Genomic DNA, 24,787 nt, shown 5'->3' on the forward strand with positions numbered 1-24,787 from the left:
TGACTCGACATTCGATATCCAGTGATGCGCATTAATCTATATTGGAGATTTTAACTCTAGTAGAGTTCTTACTATCAAGTTTCAATCTAAAAAACATCAAGATATTTTAATATACTGATAACAACCGATATATCTAAAACAAATTTATATACCTAATAAAATAGAACTTAAATTATACCGTAGTACATAAGTTTTGAAACTTTCAAATAAGTAGACTCCAAGATGAGTTTGCTAGCCAGTAGTTCCGATTCATTGAATCCGAAGGAATTGCGAAATAATTGTTTAATAGAAATCTTTTTATTACCATAGATAATTCGTTGTTTCTATTTTTACCGTTTTATGCATTGTTATAAGTTAATTGAATAAGTGTGACGGAAAAACTTGCGCGCAGTAAATGATATCACACGTCGCTTAAACCACACCTTCTTTTACTATCACAACGAACATTAATACATGTTTATTTTAAAGATAACGCACAGATTTCTTTTAGAAAAAAAATATCCTGATAAGAAAATACCGGCGCAGCACTATGCGGCAATATTGTTTACTTATTCAAGTACATAAGATTCACGCCATACACAATTTTTTTTATTACAAACAAAATAACAATAATCAAAAATAAAATATCAAATATTAAGAGATATAATGAAAGATATATAAAAGTTTATTTTTATTTAGTATCTTAATAATAATAAAAAGTATTTCAGTGTCTTATGACAAGTGTAAACGAAAAAAAATTTGACAAGTGTAAAGATACTGATCTCATTGTGAATGTTCCAAATAGAGTTGCTTTAGCTTAGTAACAGGAATGTTTGTTGATTAGAACATTGACTACTGTTAACTACCATCGCAGAAACTACCATCTCCAAAACACAACCGTATTATAATCCAATGTACAATAAAGTATTTCAGAGAATCAATACTTTACGGCATTTCCCTTAGGAGTCGGCCAATGGATTTTACCTAGAACTTTAATGAAAATAATATTACCGTTCTATTTCTCATGATAACGTTATCCTTAAGGAAGACCGAAGTTTTCCTTTTAAACAGTTCCTTAATCAACGTAAGCATTTATTTCTGCAAAGCAACGTTTAAAAAAAATTTTTTTAAGGGCATCGCATATGGTATTTTGGGCAAGACAAATATATCTAAATAAATAATTCTCTTGTCACAATGTTAGTTCCCATACTTCTCCGATATGGATCTACCGATTCTTATGAAATTTATTATGAATATTCAGTAGATCTGAGAATCGGCTACTATCTATCTTTCAAAGCCCTCAGCGAAAAGGGTACATCAAGATTTTTTTTTTGACAAAGTTGTTGTTTTATTATATTTATTTTTTTATGATACAACATACAAAAATACATATAACCCCTAAATTTTCACTCCTCTACAATTAACCCCTATTTCTTATTTGTCTTGTATTTGAGGTTTGTCACTAGGATAGAGGAGCAAAATGTTCCATGTTGGTGTGTACTAAAAAGGCAGACTAGGCATTAAGAAGAAAAGAAGTTCAGATACTTAAAGATTGCTAAATACTACTTATCCATTGTAAGTGCTAAGTGAAGTGTCCCATAGTAACGTAAAGACGAGACAGCTTTCACCGATGTATCGTGTATCGAGCCGGAGCGTCCTCGGTGACACACTATAAATATGACAGGGTAGATGAATGCCGCTAAAGTAAAAATACACACAAATGCACGCGGCCATGGCGGCCTTTAACGTACTAAATATATCACTGAGATACCACGGGAACTTTACCCTTATAGACAAAACGACCTTCCAACTTTAGTTAATAGTTCCGTGATATATTATATGTTAATATAAAATATAATGGAATCTATATACCTACCGTGTATGACATTGGTGAGCTCTATACAAAATAACTAATCAACTACAAAATAGCGATACCGTTGAATGACTAAATTCCATTACACAGAAACATTTTAATGGAAAGAAAAAATACATTAAATACATAAGTAAGTAGGAAATCATATTTTTTGTACCATTGTATAAGTATACAATCATTTCGCAGTAGAGATTTATTTCATAATATTATTCAGTGGAAATGTAACTTCGCGAGCTCTCCGCAGAGGATAACGCAGGACGGGCGTCACAATGCAGGTCTGCCGCCGCGCGCACGAATCATCGTAATTTGCGATTATGTACTGATTATGCCAAATTATGTCACACTAGTAGTAAACATTACACTTAGTGGCGCCATCTACGTTTGCTTCAAAATTGCCACGCGCGGCCTTCTGCGGCTGCATGTTCGTCACGTGCGATCGCCTGCCCTGCTTTACCGACGTTAGGATAGAGCCGGCGAATAGCATGGCCTTCTACATTTCCGACCGTCGTTCGTAAACCAATCGCAGCGCGTTATACTGCCTTATCTGCGCGCACATGTGACTTAACTTTGTCCGAAACTATTTTAAAAATAATACAAAACCTTTTATTATTACTGAAAAAAATTCGTGCTGTTTCTGCGTAATCAGCTTTGAAATAGGATGAGCCAAAATGGTGAGTTCGTAAAGAAAGAATAATATACCTGAAAAAGGTTATAGGTTAAAAGTGCACACCAGCGCCACACAACATGAGTGTCATCAAAAAGAACTACTTCGTATCTGCGCGGCACGTCACATCTGGTACGGTTTGTGAGAGTTGTAGAAGCATTGCTGGCTGCTTTAGATAATCATTCAACGTGCATGTAGATGGCGCTGTTTGCAAAATATTAATTTTGATTACATATTTATATTTTAAACAGTTTGTACTCGAACACTTACTTATTATATTCTTTTAAAGAAATCTATTTATGTTTTTACATGCTGATTATATGTTCCTATCAACACGCTGCTTGCGAAATTAATTAAAAGCGTCTTAATTAACATTTGTCATTTGTTTACATTTACTTTCATCAATATTTTGATTTTATTGTTTATTCAAAATACACTGATGGAATCCTCCTACTACGTCTTATAAACTTAACATTTATGTATTTTTTTTTAATGTAATTATTTGGGACTTTCCCTATACAACAATTTTATTTTGCTTATATTATTTAAATTGCTGGAGCGTTCATGCCGTACATAGTGGGGGTTGCCATGACTATAACGAAGACCTATTAAACTAAGCTACAAGGATCGTAAACACTAGTATGAATTGCTTCATTTTAAATGTTACCAGCTAAAAATGCATGTAAAACAGTAATGTTGTTATTCCTTTTAGACGCAATTATTTACGAGATTATTTATATAATTCTTATCGACAAGTCTCGACAAGTGACAAGTAAGATAAAGTACATAAATAATTTTAATTTGCTGGCTACTACGCCTTGCCCTTTGTTCATTGTTTTGATAAAAGTCTAGACGTCGTAACCATGGCAACCCCTAACAGAACACGTACATATTGCAAGGACATCATTTTAACTAATGCTTATTTGTCGGCAGATTTCCTGAGTCACGGGGCGAGTTTCAACAAGAAATACGGTTAGTAGCACAATTCCCAGATTCCGTGTTAATTGAAAATCACACGTATTTTATTTATTTATCAAAATATTTACGTTTATTCGCTACTCGCTACTATATTGTTTTCTGTTATATCTGCTTGTATGGTGAAATTATCTAGGACAATACAATTGATGATATTCAATCGACATTATACTAACGATCATGGATGGCCATGTGGTTTTCATCTAAAACATGGTTAAGTTATAACTTTACAAGATCAGGAATTTGAACTTACTAAAATTCATCTTTTATACTATACTAGCAGTCGGCCAAGCGTTGCTGTGACTAAGGTTTTTGTTATATTACGTAGTAGTAAACTATTCAAGGGAAACGGTAGGATAACTTATGTGAAAGGTAGATAGCTTATGTGAAACGTTGGTACTTTTAACACAGCGCCATATGTGAGAATTGTCAAATAATAAATATTTGCAATAAAATAACATTGCGCGTATAAATCGAGTAAGCTATCCTATATCTTAAGTTGGACCAGACTGCTCACGGTGTGAAAATTTAATTTAACATCGGTTAAGTAGATTAGGAGTCCATCGCGGACAAACATAAGAACAGGACATTTATATATATTAAGATAAGATATATATTTGGCAAATGGTTTTACTTTTTAGAAAAAGTTTGACGGAACTTTAACTATGAACGGTTTTGTAACTCCTAAGAATTAAAGATACTGACTAATTCATACTAAGGAAGCATATTCATAGAGCTTAAAGAGTACCGAGGGTTTTTTCTCTCGAACTACACCCAATGTCTCCTTTACCGATTAGGGATGTCTACCGATTCAAATTTCATCACGTGGAATACGTGATACCTGTATCATATATTCCATATTAAACATATTATTTTAGAATATATACGTTAGAGTGATCTTCACTATAATTTAAACCAGATGTTAGGAGATATTGCATCCCTCCTCACGATCTCATCGCTTTCGTACTTGCGATAGGCACGATTTAATATTGGTTAGCTCATTACTTTCCTCAATGATTGGTATAGCAATTTGAATTGAAATAATTGGTAAGCCTGAAAATTCCAGCGTTGCTCTACATTATACCTCAGACGAGTAAATGTTGATTCAAAAGATACGGATTAAATAATTTTTACGTATTAGTTGAAAAAGATTCCTTCGGGACTAGGAATATGTATGAAAGGGAATCTGAAATATGTAAAAATTGTTAAGTTTGCCTGGCTGCGATAAGGCCACTCATTGCATCCCTGATATTACTTATGAATTTACTTATTTGTTTTTTTATAAATTTAACGTTTGTGACCAAGTGTAAATAAATAAATAATCTAGCAAATTTTATTACCTAAGCTACATTCCCCTTAATGTTAGTAAGAAGCAGCCAACATTTCACTCGATGAAATCCTCCATATTTCATACGTTGTATGTATATTTCAAATTTTCTCACGACTTTTATAAATTAAAAAGTTTAAAACAATGCTTAGAATGCGCACTATTAGAAAAATTATGTATACTTATAAGTCTGTAGTTTATTATTATTCGACTTAAATGTCGAGCTTACTTCGCCATTCGTTTGTTTTTGTTATTAAAAAGCATTATTAAGACCCTTATAAATCCATTAAGGATTGTTTTTCCCGTATTTATCTTATACAAAAGTCTTTAAATTCTATTAATGGCCATTGAAATGCTATGTTATTCGCGATGGAGGATTTCTTCAAGTACATTATTTATTTATTTACAATTCGTTACGTACGTGACAATTATAGAAAAACAAAAGATAATTCGTAAATATTAGAAGGGATGCAACGCCTTATATACGGACTTATGGTTCACAGGCGATCTCTTCCAGAAAAAATTTAAATATGATGATTCATGTGCATAAACAAATGTTATATAAAAAAATATAGAACCATAATTTATAGTAATACTAAAAAATATTAATAAAACTAAAAAGCTAATCTCACAAATTCATGAATGGCGATGCAATACAATAGAAAGGGAATGCAAGAATTACTCAATCACGATTGATCAGGTTAGGATATGGTTAAAAAATGTAGAGTAGTTTTCAAAGATGATAGAGAGGTAGCCAATCGTATTCAGTCGGGCCTATTTCGTAACGTAATGGCGAAGATCCTATACAAATTGCCTAAGAAGGAAGAGCTTTGTTTCCAAAAAGCATCTATATAAGGATCTGAGATTTTGAATTAATTTTTAAGTTAAGAACGAATTTTGACATTAGTGTACGAGCAATTTTTAATACACTTAGGGTCTGTTTCACAATGACCGGATAAGTTCCAAATAATCTATTTAATACTTATTGGTAGGATAAACACTATTGTTGCGTTTCACGATTGTAAGTTAGCGCTATTCGTCATGAAAAGTGAAGTTTCTTATTCGCAACTTTTATCTTCCGAATAATTTATGTGTTACATAGCTATTTGGTACTTTATCCATACATTGTGATTTTTTTTATTTTTTTATAGAACAGGGTTCAAACGGGCAGGAGGCTCACCTGATGTTAAGTGATACCGCCGCCCACGGACACTCTCAATGCCAGAGGGCTCGCGAGTGCGTTGCCGGCCTTTTAAGAATTGGTGCGCTCTTTTCTTGAAGGACCCTATGTATAAATAAATTAGTTTACTTGAGGTAGTCTGAATGAATCAGTTAGCAACAACTACCTAACGGTTGCAGTGGAAGGCTGACATTCAATATCCGTTTTGTATTAATCACGTGTTCCAAACGCATCTCACACTTAAATAGCCGGTTTCAAAATGTAAATGTATCACGTTTCACCCGAGTTAATTTAAATGTAATGAATAATCGGATCGAAAGTGAAACTGGATAATCCTTGATGCAACGCGCGATGGTTCTGCTGAAATATAGAGCGATTAGTTCGCGTTGCTTTGACAAAAACAATAGAACCCGCCTATGTTTGAACCTCATTGGTTTGTAAAAATATTCCACAGAATAGAAATAGGCTAACTATTTTGCGTCCGTTCCATTGATTATGTATCACTATACCGTATGGGCATAAATAAAATCTGCATGGTAGGATTGCGTAAATGTTCGAAATTCAGGTATTATTTTTCATTTAGCTTTTTATTCATTAGATATATCGACGTCCACTGTTAACAAGTGTTTTTCAAGATAATACAAGTGAGTGTTATTCTTTACCGATTTATGATAGTCTTTACCGGGCACCACTGGTGTTAGAATCAGCTGCCCACTAAAGTATTTCCGAACCAATTCGACCTAAGGTCGTTTAAGAATAGCGTACGAATTCTTAAAAGGCTCCGGCAACGCATTCGTGAGTGTGTGGCATTGAGTGTGTGTGAAAAAATTATAGCTATTAACACTCAATAAATATTCACCTTATACATAACATTTACATATGTTATACATTGTTTAAGAAAAGGTTATTGGTTTTTTATTGCTAATTTTTTTTTTTGTAATTTTGTCTCAAGTTAAATGTCTAGATGGCAACGATGCCAAAAGTGTCTATTTCTAAGTGAACTAAAATAGCAGTTAAATAATCAAATAAACCACGCACTTGGGAAACTTTTTAAAGTTTTGCGGGAAGTTTGTTTAATATTAGAGCCGAAAATATTTACTCGTTAAGGTTTCACGGTAATTTTGAAAGGAAGTACACAATTAGAGAGACCATAGAAATTGAAAATTTGTGCAACGCGGGTAAGTTGACGTCAATAAATTTGTTCTCTGGTACCCCGATCGATGAAATCACGTCGGTTTCGACTCACACCCTTTCCACGTGACGCAGATTACGATTATACACAGTCCCAATTCCGAATCTGTTTCTCGAAACGGATTACGATGGATAACTGTAAAATTTACGGGATGCGATCGCACGTCATTCGTTGATATGCGTTGTGACACATACATAATTGTCTGTTATTTCGATTATACTAAAAGGTGGACTGTACAATTTAAAATAATAATTGTATTGTAAACTTTATATGAAATGAAAAAAACAGTACCGCCGCGTTTAAGGACAGATGATAAAACGATACTATCTTACGCCTATCATCATCATTATACCACACAAGGATAGTTTTATGTTAAATTTCTTATTGTATGCACATCATCACTTGTTGCGCTCTCTGGTAACTTACGAGTATAGTAATGTCGTTAATCTATTATATATGGTATGAAAATCATTATATGGTTAATAAAGTGACTACTACACTTATTTTTAATCATGTTCTTTGATAATTATAAGGTTCAAGTGTATGATCCCATGGCGAATTTTTTTATGCAAGCGTTAATAATGCACTAGTAAACTGAAATATACAATTGTTTTGACGAACTTAAACACACAAGAAGGCCGAGCCACTCCATATGAAAAGCCGGTTTCGGGTATATGGGGACAAACGCCGAACCACGCCATATGAAAAGTTTGGGGACACAGTAAGAGAAGCGAGCTATGTAAACTACATATTCTTCGTTTACTACCTATTCTCTCTACTTACTTTTATTAAAAAAATTGTTTATTGTGAACTCTCATTTCAAGAAAAACACAAAAATAAATAGACATTGACATAACCCGATACATAAACCGCTAATGAAACCGTCTTTTTTGTTATTAAAAAGTCTTATCATAATTTAGAAAATATAGATATAATTTATGCCACCCAACACACTACCGTATGGATCGCGCAACAGCGACAATAACAGCAAAAGTAGAAGTAGAAATCGATTTAAAGGCAACAATTTAACTTATTTATTTTTTTCGTTTCAACTGAAGAATATAAGAATATTTAAAAACAATATAGTACAGCGAAACTGATCGTGGTTGGTAACACAGAAGGCAAAAGATCACGTGGCCGTTCACCAACCAGATGGACCGATCACGTGAAAGACTCATCGTCTTCAAAGCTACACAGTGTGATAAGGGAAGCGCTGGACAGAAACCGATGGACACAGGTGGTCCGCTCTAGATGCTTCGTTGCTGACCACGACGCTCAGACATGAGCTGCCGACTAAAGAGAGAGAAAATACAGCGAAATAAAACCAATGTCAAGTAAGTCACCTGGCCGCGCCTGGCCTACAACAGGCTCGAATATACCCGGATGGAAGAGGCCTATATAGAAGCAAAACCTTACAATTTAATATAATGGTTCCTAAATATACCTACTGTTGAAAGTATTTTTTTAGGAGCCATATAAATGAAAGTTTGATGTTCAGAATTAAGTGTCATGAATAGCAATAAAATCGTTTAAATTAGTTTGTATATCAATGAAATTAATGTTGACACTTTTTATTATAAAAGACGATGAAGAACATAATTAAGAACTAGTTTCCGCGACTACACAACATGTGATTTGGACTGGTCTAGAATGTGTAAGTTTCATAAATTACGTTGTTTTCTGTTGTCAACATTTAACTCTAATAAGTCAACAATTGTAGCATATCGGGTGAAATATCACCACGGGGTCTTAATTTCTTTCGAGCTCGCCGCGTAGCACTTATGGGGTCTACGCTGTAGCAAACTGCCGAAACTTTAGACTTTTATATAAATTGTTTTTAAATATATTATGTAACAGTAAGTCTTATGTGCGGTTGGCTTTATTTTATACTACCTCGTTACTAAAGCAATAATAACTTGTCGACACTGAAAAGCAAGCGGCTTCATACTACTACAACTGCTACCGTAACATTAACCACGGGGGCCATGACACTCACCTGGGCCTACGTACTCAGATCCTTCAGTTGAGACGTTTGCTTTGATCTGGTTTCGTTTGCTGTAATTATAAATTTTATACACTAAACTTCGGACGGGAATATTTAATGAACGTGATCGAACGTTTTAATATAGAAATAATTAAAAATTGTTATAATGTCGGGTGTATGGGCACACGTGGCGCGGGGCGCGGGGGCTTCACGAGGCTCGGCGCACGTGGCTGTCAAGCGTGCCCCCGGCGGGGTGCGGGGCCGCAGGGCAGGGGGCGAGCACGATGACGGGCACGTGCGCGCTCGCATCTCCTCAATCCCGCCTTGTATCGCCCCGGGATCGGTTGTGTCCTCACCGCCACGATTGAGTTCGCCACAGCGGACGCGCGGCCGCGAAGCTGGCCAGCGCGCCGCCTTGACCGGCACGGGTACATAGATATGGGTTCCGGCGCCCTGCCACCCCCAAACGATCGCTGCTTTTTAGAGCCACCCGCTCCCGCGCCTGCTCGCTACGCTTGCCCAGGTACGCCGCTCTCGGATGGTGCAGAGTATGACATCCCGTCTGTCTCCACGAAGATGTTCTTCTTAAGTAAGTACTGACGGAAGAATCCTGCGAAGAAAACCCACAAAAGTACTAAGAAGAATTATATATGATTAATAAAAAAGGAGATAATACAGTTTTAAATCCTATTTTGGTTTCAACCTATGATTAATAGCATTAGAGTTGACGTGAACCGCCCACGGGACATGAGTCTGCGGCCCGTTAGCCGTAAGGCTTCTTGCACCGGAGCACAGCCTCCACGCTAAACAAACACATGCCATATAATTGACACTCATGAGGAAAAATTCCTCGATATCAGAATGATAGGGCGTGAAGTATTTAATAGTTTAGTTAGTTTTAGTATAGCTCAGACACAAATCGTACGTATATTTATACCGAGAATTATCTGAATAACAAAAGACAATCGATTAACAACTAATGGACAATTAAGCTAGAGATTTACAATATCTTTACCCACGGCAATGCAAGCTTATTTTAAACTTGTATTTCCCTGTTTTATTTAGATTTTTTATTAATGACATTATATTGCGATTTGTTTTCTAGAAGTGTGTTGGTTTTCATAAGTTATATATATACATACAATTAAGTAAGCTAAGATTGTACTTAAAATACTAAAGCAATGCAGATTTAATATGAGTTATTTAAATTGAAATGAGATCCAATAAGATTATATTCGGATTAATAATCTAACCTTTGTGAGAACACTGGGCCAAAAAGTTGGATGGGCTGCAATAGCTAATCTTGCAAACTTTATAACTAAAAATATATAACAATACTGTTTATGTAAACTGCGTAATATTTTTGACTGGCTGTTTTTTTTTTTAAATTAGGTTATTAAAGTATATTTTTATCATAAACTATACAATTAATAGAAAATCTGTCAAAATGAAATGCCATGGAAATTTAAGATATTTCTAAAAAAATAAAAAAAAATTAAAGGATTTAAAAATTATAAGTAATATTAACTTATAAACGTCATATACTTTTTGTTCTACCTTGAAATATCTAATTTGCAGATAAATATGAATGTATAAAAAGTATAGAACCCAATTGCAACAAGCATTTTATCGTTTTATAAACATGTACTATTTTCTCGGTAGGTTGGTTTAGAATTCCCTTAGTTCGACGTTTTTGAGTCACTTGCAAACATTATATTTTTCCCATTTGACGATCTTATTATTAATACGCATATTGTAAATACAATCAGCGAACGCGCATTTATAAATAGCTGCATACTGATAATATTTTCTCCTCGCTTTAAAATTAGTATAATAATTTTAAATGGTCCACTAAAATAAACTGTCAAAAAATCTACAGTAAACGTTGATGAGACTTACATTTACAACATAGAAACGCGCTGTACTACTATTTCGCCCTATGGGCATAAATATCAAAAATATAATTGAGATAATTTTGTTACTTTTTGATATAATGACATACAAAGTGAAAATATACTTCACGTCGGTATACGATGTTGTGTATAACTTTTATTCGCTTATTTTTTTATTCTTTTTATTGATAAAGTCTTCCAACGCTGACAACTGATACATTGGTAAAACAAACACAAAATACAATTTTTAACGTAACAAGCACTTAGTGGCAAACATGACATAAATAATCAACGGAAGAAATTATACGCTTAGCATTTAAAATATGTACATTATAATCTATATTTTATTTTAAAGTATAGTGTATTCAGTGTTTGTTTATGGTGCTAAATTCAGTGTTTTGTGCGTTTTGTAAGATTGGCACATTTGTTTCCCATTTTGGCGCGTAGCTGCGGATCTGTTATTTAGATTGTGTGCTGATTTTCTTTGTTTCATATCTAGTGCATAATCCATAACAAACTTACAGCGGTTTACGATGAATAAAATTTTTTTAATATTCCGACTACGTTAGATCAACAATCTCTCCAAATGTAATCAATTGGGTCTAAAAGTAGTTGAAATTTTGAGTTCTAAAGCTCGTTAAATGTCATCGAGAATCTTAATTGTGTGTTAGTAAGAATCTTCAGATATGTCTCTGGCAATCTTATCTTCCTAAAGTCAACTTACCAGCAGTTTTGTTTGGTAGAAGAAATTATAAACAATTGGCGACGGCAATGAAATGATTATTTAACTTCATTAAGATTCTAAAAGATACTTTGAAGGTGACAAAATTTTTATAAACAACAAACAATTGTATCATTTATCGTTTCCTGAAAAAGTTTAAAAAAACTTTTTGCTGCCTGTAATAACTTTTTTGTTACTTTGAAAAAACATAAGAGATTTGCAATTTGCGTATAAGGTCAGCATTTAAACGTAATACTTTCTTTCAAAACGATTAGCTAACTTAGAGGTTAAAAGTCTTGCCCGCTTTACGCCCTTGACTTGCGAAGTGGTAGTAAATATAAATTTACAATTAATTTAATTTCTTTTGACGTTTATAAGTGTACTTGTTTACCTGGATAAATAAAGATAATTTATTGTCGTGTTGTTGTTGTTGTTAAACGTTGTTGGACTCACTTTCCACAATTTTTGAGTGAAGCCCTGACTAGACCTAGCTCCTTCCAGAAGCCCAGAAATCTCCTGGTCATATCGCAGGCTTCACGGAGCGACATAACTACTCCGAGGATTTCTGTACGTAATGAGCTCATCATATTATGCTTTTATCGCATTCCATCATTTAGCTTCCACTTGTCATGGTAATTTTTTTAGTAGTTATTTTTTGTTTTGTTTAATATTTGTATGTCGTGTTTGCTTATAAGTTTTTGTCACATTAAAAATAGTATTTTGTGGTTATTTAACATTGTGCCGAGCGATGCCAAGCTTTTATCTATAAAAAAAGAAGAGAATAGTAACACGACGAACTCGATATATTTATGAGAAATAATTTTCTTACATTTTATGTTTAATTTTCACACTTTAAAAATCTAAGTACACTACTACCTATATTTATGAAGCTAATATATATTTACACACATTTTCCTCAACTATAATAGAAGGAAAATAAATTTAATGATGTCTATAAAAGCAACCGCTTCTTTTACTAAGCTCAGAGTTCAGATGTTGAATATGATTGAATTTCCAATAAATATTATTTTCGAATTGGAAGTCTGTATACAATCCGTTATTCCCAAACCGATCGTTTTGTCCTAAACTAGTTAGTTAATGTCCTATAACCCCTAGGTGGGGCAGAGGGCGTCCACGGTGAGTCTCCATTGCGTTGAAATACGAGGCCCAAGACCGAACGCGATACAAAATCTACAAACAGATTATAATATATGTTTTTAAAATGAGCTGTATCGGTCAAGGGCACTAGAGTTTTACCTCATAATTTTAACAGCTGTTTACACGTGCCGTCTTAAGGACTGCGCTATCAGACAATGATTATATCGAAAGTATATTTATCACATATCAACTTCTAGTTGTTTTCTGCTTATTATTTGGGCACATGTATCCATGGGGCTCTTAATAAATGACGGTAATAAAAAAACTCATATTGAGCTAGATTTATTTCCCGATTTTCACTTATTAATCGTGAAAAATATGTACAACAATTCATAAAGAATTTAGTACTAGATTTCTAAAAAGTTATTTAACTTAAAAGTCCCGTCCTGTGGTATGTGGCCGATAACACTTATTTATATAAATAACAGGTTGTGTACGTTGAAATTTTCACAGCTCGTTTTTCCAATTTACGTTTCACGGATAAAAACTTGCTTCGATAAAAGTGTAATTTTTTGTTAAGTTAATTTTTTTTTATAGAACAGGGGGCAAACGGGCTCACCTGATGTTAAGTGATACCGCCGCCCATGGTCACTCTCAATGCCAGAAGTCTCACGAGTGCGTTGCCGGCCTTTTAAGAATTGGTACGCTCTTTTCTTGAAGGACCCTAAGTCGAATTGGAGACTTAGGGTCATTGAAGTTTTTACGTCTAAACTATTCGCTGAGTTTCAATGGTCAGAATCTACGGTGGCGTGAGGGGAGATGACGCCACCATGGTGTTTAATATTAAAATCTTGCCTTGATATTATTCAGTAGCTTATCGGCGCGTGAGTCGATACCACAAACATTACAATCGTATAAATTTTAGTCGATTTTAGAAGCAAATGTTTATATATTCATATTGTAGCGATACACTTGATTATAGAGCCATTTGTTGTCCCATATTTTGTTTATTTTTAATAACAAACTAATTTTATTACTTAATATCACAGATAACAGAACTATGTATACTTGGTTTTTAGAACACATGTTTTTACTTCTAAACACGTATTCATTTCTAATGATGAACTCGTTATTAACATCTATAAGATGTTATCCGATATATTGATTTATTTATTTATTTATTTATTTATTTATTTTCCATTAAATTTTCCTATCTTTACAGTTACAACTAATGCGATAGAAATCCATTATACTACCCACACCAACTAACCTACATACAAACATTAAAAAATTAAACTAAAATTCCTAAACCTTATAACTAACAATATAGCAAGCAACTCTTGTGAACTCAGCCAGCGTACAAACAAATAGGTCCACCTCAATGGAAATTTTGTTAATGATCTGTATTGCTCGCGTGAGTGGCGCTTTGCTAACCAAGTTGGAATGTGCGCGCGGTACATCCAAAAGCTTAGACGTAAGCCTCAGGTTTCTACTTGGTACCCGTAGACCCAGTCTCTCCATTATATCCGGATTATGCACCCGACCCGTAAGTATTTTAAATATATAAACGGTCACAGCTACCTCTCTTCTGAGGCGTAGCTGGTCATACCCCACCATACCCAGAACAAACAGGGTCGGGTACATAAGCGGATACAAGGGATACACTCCATACAGTCTCCTGTAGAGGTAGCGAGTGAATTTATTTTGTACTCGCTCTAACATGAGACTGTATTTAGCCTCATATGGGGCCCACACCATTGCGTTGCACTCCAAGTGACTTCTCACTAGCGCGTTGTATAAGATTTTGATCGCACCGATGTTTTCAAGGCCACAAGCTGTTCTTAATACGAACCCCAGATTTCTGTACGCCTTTTTGCATACCATCTCTACATGTCGCGCGAACCCAAGATTCGTATCAAAATAAACTCCCAAATCCTTGACCTCTGAGACTTGCGCCAAGGTTAGCCCACTAATGGTATAATTGTACCGAGTGATTAACCGTGCCCTTGAAAAAGATATCACTTTACATTTTGCCAAATTAAACTCCAATCTATTTCTCCTGCTCCAGTTAACCACTCGATCAATGTCTTCCTGCAGCCGAATGCAGTCATCTATACTCTCTATAGGCATGTACAGTTTGAGATCATCAGCGAAGAGCAAGCACTTTGCATTCTTGACAACTTTCGGTAGGTCATTCAGCATTATCAGAAATTCTAACGGTCCCAAATTGCTGCCTTGTGTCACGCCTGATCTCGTAAAGTAGGCCTCTGACCTACACCCCGCGTAATCCACGTATTGCGTTCGATCTTCCATAGAACTGGCCATAAAGTTTAATAAGTGTGGAGTGAATCCTATATGTGCAAACTTCTGCAAAAGCACGTCATTATCGACCAGGTCAAACGCTTTTTTGATATCAAAATAAGCAGCGTCTACCTGTTTTCCACTGTCCACAGCTGGGCTAATATTAGCCATATAATTCAAGAGGTTACTAGTGGTACTCCTCATAGGCCGAAACCCGTGTTGCGCTTCCGATAGTTGGGAACTCACTTGATTAAATATGCATTTTTGAAGTGCCGCTTCCAATACTTTCGCCGGACATGACAAAATAGCTATCGGTCTATGCTGTTCTACTTTATCATGGCATCTTACTTTAGGAATTGGGATCACCCGACTGGTTTTCCAACATGTGGGAAATGTTGCTGCTTTGAGACATAGGTTATAAATGTGGAGCAGTGGTTCAGCAAGTACAACGGCACAATCTCGTAATATATAAGGCGGTATACCATCCGGGCCAGCTGCCTTTTTTGGTTTAAGTAGCTTAAGTGCCTCCTGTACATCGCTCAATTGTAAGCTCCCAACATGAACTCGTGCAGCCCCGTTTGAACAACCCGCTGCCGCAACAGCTGCGCTGACGTCAAGCTTTGGCTTTTGTGTAGCATAAACAGAGCTAAAATACTTGGCAAATGCTCTAACACTATCATCAGGGGGTAACACCTCTCCGTTCTCAATAATACCCGATGGTTCTCTGTTGATAAGTGAATATACAAAAATACTAAATACAAGAGTAATTTTTGGATGCAAGTCACATACATGGGCCATGAGGCTGGTATACATCATCTTAATATATATATTTCTTGTGTGCGTGTGTATGTGACTGAACTCCTCCTAAACGACTGGACCGATTTAGACGAAATTTTTTGTGTATGTTCAAGGGGATCTGGGAATGGTTTAGATTCACAATTTTGTCCGCTGGACAATGTTTTTTTAATTAATTTTCAATTTATTAGTTGTTGTTGATTTTGGAATGTTTTACATTGGATCCGACAGACGGCGCTACCATCGCAGTGTCAAATTTTAAATAATATTCGAATTTTAATTTTAGTCTGTCCCGAAATTTAAAAAAAGTTTTGTTATCATTGTGTTGTATCGATGTGCTGGATCGTTAGATATTGTCATAACATTTGAATAATAATTTTCATCAAAATGGCTTATTAAAAATTGAAATTTTGAAATTAAAGACGTGTAGACAGGACAACGTCTGTCGGATCCGCTAGTAATATATGTGTTTCTGTATATATAGCCTTTGTGGTATTTAGAAATATGTAAAGGAGCGGAATTCTAACCGAAACTCAATTTTGGGCTCAAGCGGGGATTTTGCGTGACACTCGAGCGCGTCAGAAAATACCATATGAATCCTTAATTGACGTGCATTGAGGGCATCCCGTCAGATTATTTAATAAATCGCTTTATCGATGGTTTTAGCAACATCACTTCACGAATACCGTCAGATAATAGGATTTCCTTCGAAATAAAAAAAAATCAATCGCGCTAGAGTTTTACAACTTTGTGTCTCGTCCAATACGTTATGTGTTGCTTAGATTATTTAAATGTACACTTTTCTGCATATACTTAACTTTTCTTGTCCTTAGTCTTGTGTTCGAGAATCTCAGTCACATTTTTTTAGTTTTCGATCACGTCCAAATTGACTTTTAGCTTCGTTTAATCGTCCGTCATTTAAACATTTCACTATCTAAACATTATCTGTGAATATTTAACGCGCTCGAATAACTCTTTGCATTTTTATTAATATTCCCCCTTTTCGGCCACTCTTACACTAGTTAATCGTTTTATTTATGTTGATACATACGTTGACACAGTTTTATTTCATCCGTGGGGGTCCATATAAACTAAGGTAGTCATTACGCCCACCCTACCCTATTTATATTTTTAGTTATATTTAATTATTAAGTTATTAAATCTAGACCTGTCAAAAATGCAAATCTCACCGAAAGATTGCATAGTTCCCAGTTTACCTCATTATTAATGTTAAACTTCGCAATATTATAACCTTAGTTTTTATCTGTTTTTTTTATTAGTTTTTAAAAAGGCTTTAAAAAAACGTGTTTAGTTATAAGTTTGCTACATTCCAGGAAATAATGTACACTGGACATGTAGCACTTTTAATTGTTGTTGAACATTTAATAAAGAATTGTTGAAATTGAAATTGAAATCATTACTTACTGTTTATTTATTATAATATTTTAAGATGTGAAATGGGTAAAGGCGATTTAGAAAAGGCCTCGAGCACTATCTCTCGAGAGAGCTCGCGCGCAGTGATAATTATCGCATTTTAGGCAACGGAACGGTGAAAGTGTTCGTGTTTTTGAGAAAGGAAAAGTAGTTTATTTTTTATAGCAAGAGGCCAATCCCCCTCCCCCGACCGTGCCTACCCCGCGCCGGTCGTGTGGTCCCGTATGAAAGTGAGAGCTATCACAGCTTTCGTTGAGGCCGAAGCGTTCGTGACATACCACATTTCACAATACAAGGCTAAGCAGTTACTCTTCGTAATTATTAGAATAATGTTATGGCATTGTGATTCTCAATACTTAAAGTATTTTCACTTTGATTTCTTTACGCTTTTTTTAACTGAAACATAAAGTATTCGTTATTCTTGATTTATTAGCTTCTTTAAGATGTATATTTGTTATTATCATGATTTAAAAAATGATAAACATCAGATTATTTAGAGTTTTAACTGATCCCGAATATTAACCACAGTAATATACAGGGAGTTTCTGGAGGACATTTTTGAATGTTTCAACTAAAAGGTTTGCAATACGTCGCATGCAGGATAATCTCAATAATTTTATTTAATACATATTTCACTATAATTATAACAGCAAGACGATCAAAAAACCGGAAATAATATGATAATATTTACATTTACCTTAACTAAATTTCGTTAATAAGTATAAGTAGTATATAAATTAGAAATAAGATAAAATGTAACTTACAAGATTGTCAATAAAGGCTATATTTATTTATTTTACTATAATTATTAATTTAAATGAATCTATATTTTACGCACTTTGAATGTTTAATCAACGAACGGGCTCCAGGATATTATTTTAGGCAGCGGAAGAAGATATATTTTTATTGTTTAAATCCCTCTAAAAAGTTTTACATTAGCGTTTTTTGCGAAAACAGCATATAAACTAAATAGCATATATTGACATTTATTTATTACTCCGTCCGAAATCAGATTTCTTTCTTTATAAAATTTGATCATAAAAATATTACTAATATCTAAGATGTTTTATTAATCAGCATTAGTTGCCAAAAATCGGTTGAAATCGTGTCATTACCACTTCATTATCGTGCCCGCAGGGTTATCATTATCTTAATATAGTGTCTATATTTCCTGCCTGATATACTCAATATTTTTTATTCATAAAATATTATGCACACTGCAGCCGATATATATGAGGAATTAACTTTCTTAAATATCTTCATACCTATAAAGAGGCCATAAAAGACAAGAAATACCACGACAACAATATATAGAGACATGTGTGGCTGGAATATAGTAGACGGTGTTGTCGTTTGTATAGCAATGGATGATACTTATGTTGAAGAAGTCATTGATATGGAGAACGAACGGGTTGGCTAGGAATGATGCACGAGTTCTCCTTCACCGAGTAATTTAATGCTACGCCCTATAAAGGTAATTTCGATAGCAGTGGCCCAGGCCAAACTCTATCAAGTCTTGGCTATATAGGCCAATGTTTCTTCCTTACTTGCAACAGCTCTGACCAATGTGTTCCATCAATTCTGTCGATGTGTTCCGATTTATATCTCGCAATTTCTTGCTTCGGTCACGTTAAATTTTATTCTATAAGGAGCAAAATGCGTCAGATTGGAATTATTTGCACGAATGCTATTTGTAAGCTTCGTAGCTTACCAAAAGCCGCACTCAGTCTGGAAAATAAACTTCTCGTAATAAAACCAATATGGTCATATTCAGCTCTGAGTGTCAGCAAGCCGCTTTAATATCGAATTTCTGCAGCGGCTACAAAACAAAACACTGCGAACTTGGAAACGACAGATGCCTGATTGCGCTCGCCGCAATCTGATAGATTACGTATTACGGAGGGAAAAAAATGATTTACGTTGCCTAATTGACATCATTCCATAAAATCTGAGCAACTCCAAGAGGCTGATTGCAGATGGATTAAAAAAATAATTATCTGCATGAATGGTCACATTCCATCATCCACCACGAATGGAAGCCGCAGAGTGTGGAATATAGAAATCCTTGCAGCAGACCTCAGTGAGTGACGTCATGGATATGCTATATGCCAAACACGACGAAAATTGTGAGTAGGTTCGGTGCCTAATAGGCCTAATAGGTAACCTCGAAGTAGTCTGGGTAACAAAGCACAAAATCCTAGAGAAGGCTGCTAATATGACAGAAACGTTTATTACGATTACCTACTTTTCTTTACAACACGTGTGGTACATTCATTGTAATAATATATATGCACTACTATATAGGATTTACATAGAATATACTTGATTTATATAGAATAATTTTATTCATTTTACTTTTATATACAGAAGCCCTGGGCACCAGATCAGTAATAGTTGCTATCAATGTAGGAAGTATGGCTTCAGAGAAAGCGCTACAAACCAATTTCCACGTCATTAATGAGATTTAATTGAAATCCGTTTTGAATACTAATTGTTTAGAGTGCGAAGTGTTTAAAAAGAGGCAAATAAGACCACCTGGCGTGAACAAAACACTATTGTTATACGCCATCAGTCACCTCACACCTGGTCTAGTTACCTTTGAATCCTTGTTTCTCATATTTTTTGTTTCATGTTAATTTTCTAACACTATTGTTTTTATCACCTGAAACATTTGTGTTTTATTCTTATTTCTATCACTGTGGTGGGATTTTAATCAATTGCTTATAATTGCTGATTGTCATATGACAATGTGCCGTGCATAGATAATAGACACTAAAGATGTTAAAAGGCTAAGAGGCTCTTATTTCAATTGAATTTTTGTCAAAAAGTTATGTATATATGTAATTTATGAAAAACCTGTACTATTAAGGTAATCACTGCGTATTTCCGAACCAATTCGACTTAGGGTCCTTCAAGAAAAGAGCGTACCAATTCTTAAAAGGCTGGCAACGCACTCGCGAGCCCTCTGGTATTGAGATTGTCCATGGGCGGCGGTATGACTTAACATCAGATGAGCCTCCGGCCCGTTTTCCCCCTGTTCTATAAAAAATCACAGATTACTCACACTTTAGCGTCAGAGCAAAAAAGAATGAAAAAGGAAGGCAAGTTCTAGTAATATTGCGCAATGAATTATTATTTATCTTCATTGATTCACATTCGCTATAGTATACACATTTTTTATATCAGTATTAATAATAATAATATAATAAAACATCTCTTAATATTTTTTCAATTGTAATAAAAAAAATATTATGTTATTAAATCAATTGTACTCATCATTTTCTATGAAGCCTATTAAAATACGTATTCGATTTATTTATATATATTTTTCCATCAATAATCAATAGTTATTAATAGCAACTGAAAATCATTTTCTTCGATATTTTACAGACCTACGTAGTTAGAAATCTGAACTCTTTCTATAAAGTTTTAATGGTTTAAATGGTTAATGACTGTATAAAATTTATAAATTAAAATATACTTATTAGCAGATTATTAAGAGGTGTTCATGATAAAGAGTTTAACGCGTTTACCCCGGATAACACTAGGGCGGTGATGGACTTTTAATTGTGGTTTAAAAGACTGTTCTCTCTCTCTCTGATCTGTATTATATTAAATGTTTTTGGTTAATTGTTTGAACAAAACAGTAAGTCTCACTAAAGTATAACATTAATGTGTCATTGGACTTTCACATCTTCACGGTTTTAAACCTTATGTAGTTGATAGAAGTGATTGTATCGAGTTATCTCCAGCTTCCCTTGGGTCTTAACAGCTAGATGCGCACTAGCAGGTGCCGGTGCCACAGTGGGGTGGTACACTGGTGGGGCGGTGGGGCGAGGCGGCGCGCGGCGGAGAGGATCGCGATTCGCGACTCGCGCTTAGCTCGCAGCCGCGCCCGCACGTGAGGTGAGCGCCTGCGCCACGCGCGTCCGCGATGCCCATCTGAGCCTTTCAATATAATGGAGTATCCTCTCGCGCCGCCCGTCCAGCCCTTGGGCCCGCCGCCCCCGCCACAGCTGCTGCCCGGACCGCAGCCCCTGCCCTCTTTGCAACACGCGCACCTACAGGATGACGATCGCTGGAGTCAATACCACATCTGGAGGCAGCATGTCTTCGTCAACGGTCAGTCTCGTGGCAATGCGCCTCCCGCTCGTGGCGATCCAACATGTTTGGATATGTGTCCTAATCGTTAATAACGCGCGAAAATATATAATGTTATCACGTCCAAGGTCGCGTCCCGACGAACCGCGCTCGCTCGGTAGATAGTGTATAGTGTTCAAGGGATTTCCCGATTCGCGTGTCCAGTGCCGGAGACGATTACTCTAGAGGAAATCGTCGGGAAGACACGGGAACCAGTCACCGGATAACTGGGTCATCGTACGTAAAGTTCCGTTGCGTTTCTTATACCAATCGATCTGTTTATGTTTTGTGAGTACATACTGCTCGAACACGGCGCTTTCTACTCCGTCTCCCCTGGATGCTGGTAATCGTATTAAACTCTTTATTACATAAAAAATCAGAATTACAATTAAAAAATATAAAATTCGTTAAATTCTTAACTCTTTGTTGAACTAGAGAGAAATTATTTTGAAAAAAAAAATTGCTAAATAATGATCCATAATTGGCTAACTTACTGGAACTAAGTACAGGATACGCACACTGTCCGCTAACAAGAGTGAGTAAGAAACCCGGAAGTAATTTTGAAATACCTGTTATGATTTTCTATTGTTGTAATATAATAAATATCTCTGCATATTTCGCCTTACATACGTTATAACTTTTGATACCATACAATCTCGTCCAAAGGTTAGAGGCTGTGACAGCCGCGAGTATTTCTGTACTTAAGCGTGTCACTTACATACGGATTAAAGCAACCTTGAAAACTACGAGTCACTTATTAAGACATAGAGATGTATGCCAGCTATTATCTTATTTCAGTATGACCATTGGATTCTTTGGTGTATTGTTTTATCCATGTGGTTTTATATATAATTACACCAGTAATAGCTACAAATTACAAAACAATTTATTTGCCATAGAATATCTCATACTTGTAGTACTCGAAACGGAACAAGAAACCCGAAAATAAGAAACCGTGGGCATCGAGTTATTTCGATCGGTTTGGAGTCGCACTTTCACTCCGAATATTTGGGAAAAAGTAGCGACCTTTTCGCAACTTTCTCCCGACTATGCCTTCTCCGTCGCCCCGCACCCCGCCCCCCCGCCCCCCGCCCTCGCCCTGCACGCCACAACGCACGTGCTTTCTTCCGCATGCGCGACCACTTTTACTTTTTAAACCTTACAATACGAGATGACGCGGACATTATTCCAAAATTAATAGCAATTTCTATTCGAAAATTTCTCCAGCTTTCATTCAGATAGTACTTATATCACATTATGAATTGTCTTCTATTATATTTCTTAATATGTTTATATTGATAGTACGCATTAAAATTATTAATAAGACAAAAAATAAATTTGCATGTGTAGGACATTTTTCTCAAAACTTCATTTTGCCCACGGCCATCATACGCGTCTCCATTATTCCCGATAACATTTTACTGTTAACAATCTTAAATATACAACGGTCTATAATAAATGCGGCTTATATACTTCATTGTAATTGTACGGTATTGTATTTCATAGACTTCAAGTCAATTATTCCACATTTTTATTAGACCAATGTCACTATACGAAAAGACCTACGCGATAAAAGGTCAACACGGAAATTTCGAACTATTGGATAATAATATTAACGTTTGTTATTGTGTTGAATGGATGAATTATTAACTACATTAATTTGTGTTAACGAAATGTGGAGTCCACAAAACAGTGACAGAATAAAGTCGATACTACTTAGTAATGGATAGGTGAGAGTAGTTGATAAGCTATGTTAAAGCCATGAGAGTAAAAGTAATCTTCCGCAGTACTTCCTTGTCTCGTCCCCCTCTCGGAGATCTTCCGACTTTTACTTTTAGTGACGTCGTCGGCGCAACCTCGCTCTATTGCCTCCCTAACACAGCTCGCATCTTATATCCGTGTTTCCACGCATCAATGTAATCAAACAGGAAATACGTAATCAGTCGATTCATTTTGTTTAAAGACATATTTATTACTATTTTTGAAATCTTCTAATATTCCTTATTTGTGACGTATGCATTATATTTACTTTAATCGAATTTTTGTCTTTAACGTGAATTTCTTCGTTTTTATTGATGTTATACCTCTTTTGGTAATGAGAGTAAAATTTTAAGATGCACACCGAATGCACACCGTTAAAAAACTGACACCCTGAAGCTTAAGCCAACGTATTAGTTTTTTTGAAGATCTACTTCTTGTGGCGCGGTAGGGAAAAATAATTAGAGATTTTTTTTTAAGTTGCGCATGCACACCGTCAAATAAACTGACACCCTGAAGTTAGCTTTCAATATTATAGGTTTTTTGAAGTTATACTTGTGGCGCGATAGGGAAATATGTTGAGTGTATTTCTTTCTATTCTTAGTGTCGCTTTTCTACAAACGTAAAAAAGGCGACAGATAAAATTTTGAAAAGATTTTTATCTTGTTTCGCTAAAGAAGTAAAAATTCTAGTATAAATTCTAACGTGTATACATAAGTACACACACGCTTTTTCAACTTATTTCCGTATATAAAGTTATAATGTATGTTTATGTAATACACAATAAAATTATAGAATTTGTTAAAATCATGTTAATGTCAATAATAGTCCGTGTCAAAGTCAGCACGTGTCTCTGCTCTCTCACTCTTTGCCATATAAGTGTGATGTAGACAAGACAACAACTGATATGTTTTCGTTTGTGATATTATATAATACTTTTTAAATGTTAAACACAATTTTGTTTGTTTACCGTAGTAATGAATACAGGTCCACGAAATAACACTGTGAACCAACTAAAGCAGCCTTGACCTAATGTAATTATGGACAATTGCAGGGACGTCCGTTGCTGAGACGGCTTATATATAAGTCTCATGTGTGACGTCCTCTGACATGCCGTGACGTATTCTGACGTACCGTGACGTACCGTGCCGTGCGTGACGATGTTTGACGCGGTTCAGTGCACCGGCACCCTCGTGCCGCGAGCGGTTTTATCGTGCAAAATTACTTCCTATCCGCAATATTAATTTTTCTTTTACCAAGTAGTTTACTGAGTCAATGGAGCATATTGAATATATTACGAATGAATTCATTTGTTTTTTTTTTTGGTACAATTTTAAAGGTAAAAAAAATTGTGGGGTTGTCCGCTGTCACCGTCGCGAGTGCGGTGTCTTCTCGCTGTATAATATTTATTTGAGAAAAATTCCAAATGTATTCTGTATTCACTTTCACCTAACTTTCGCTCAATTCGCACGTT

General features: G+C 35.3%; 1 protein-coding gene across 9 annotated transcripts in view; it reads left to right on the forward strand.

Moving 5' to 3' along the window:
• The window catches only part of LOC111003308 (hepatic leukemia factor), a 74,956-nt gene that overhangs the window by 41,627 nt on the left and 8,542 nt on the right, over nt 1–24,787 (forward strand). For 3 of the 9 annotated variants that reach the window (XM_022273740.2, XM_022273741.2, XM_022273743.2), the window contains exon 1: nt 21,276–21,537. The exons of 2 other annotated variants lie outside the window; for them this stretch is intronic. In XM_022273740.2, the coding sequence (XP_022129432.1) occupies nt 21,375–21,537 (163 nt within the window). In that variant the 5' untranslated portion in view covers nt 21,276–21,374. Of the gene's footprint in view, nt 1–3,449; nt 3,489–9,497; nt 9,764–21,274; nt 21,538–24,787 lie in introns of those variants that run through there. 4 more of the 9 variants (XM_022273744.2, XM_022273745.2, XM_022273742.2 and 1 more) reach the window with 3 other exon arrangements.

This window comes from Pieris rapae, chromosome Z, assembly GCF_905147795.1.
Source record: "Pieris rapae chromosome Z, ilPieRapa1.1, whole genome shotgun sequence".
Taxonomy (NCBI): Eukaryota; Metazoa; Arthropoda; class Insecta; order Lepidoptera; family Pieridae; genus Pieris; species Pieris rapae.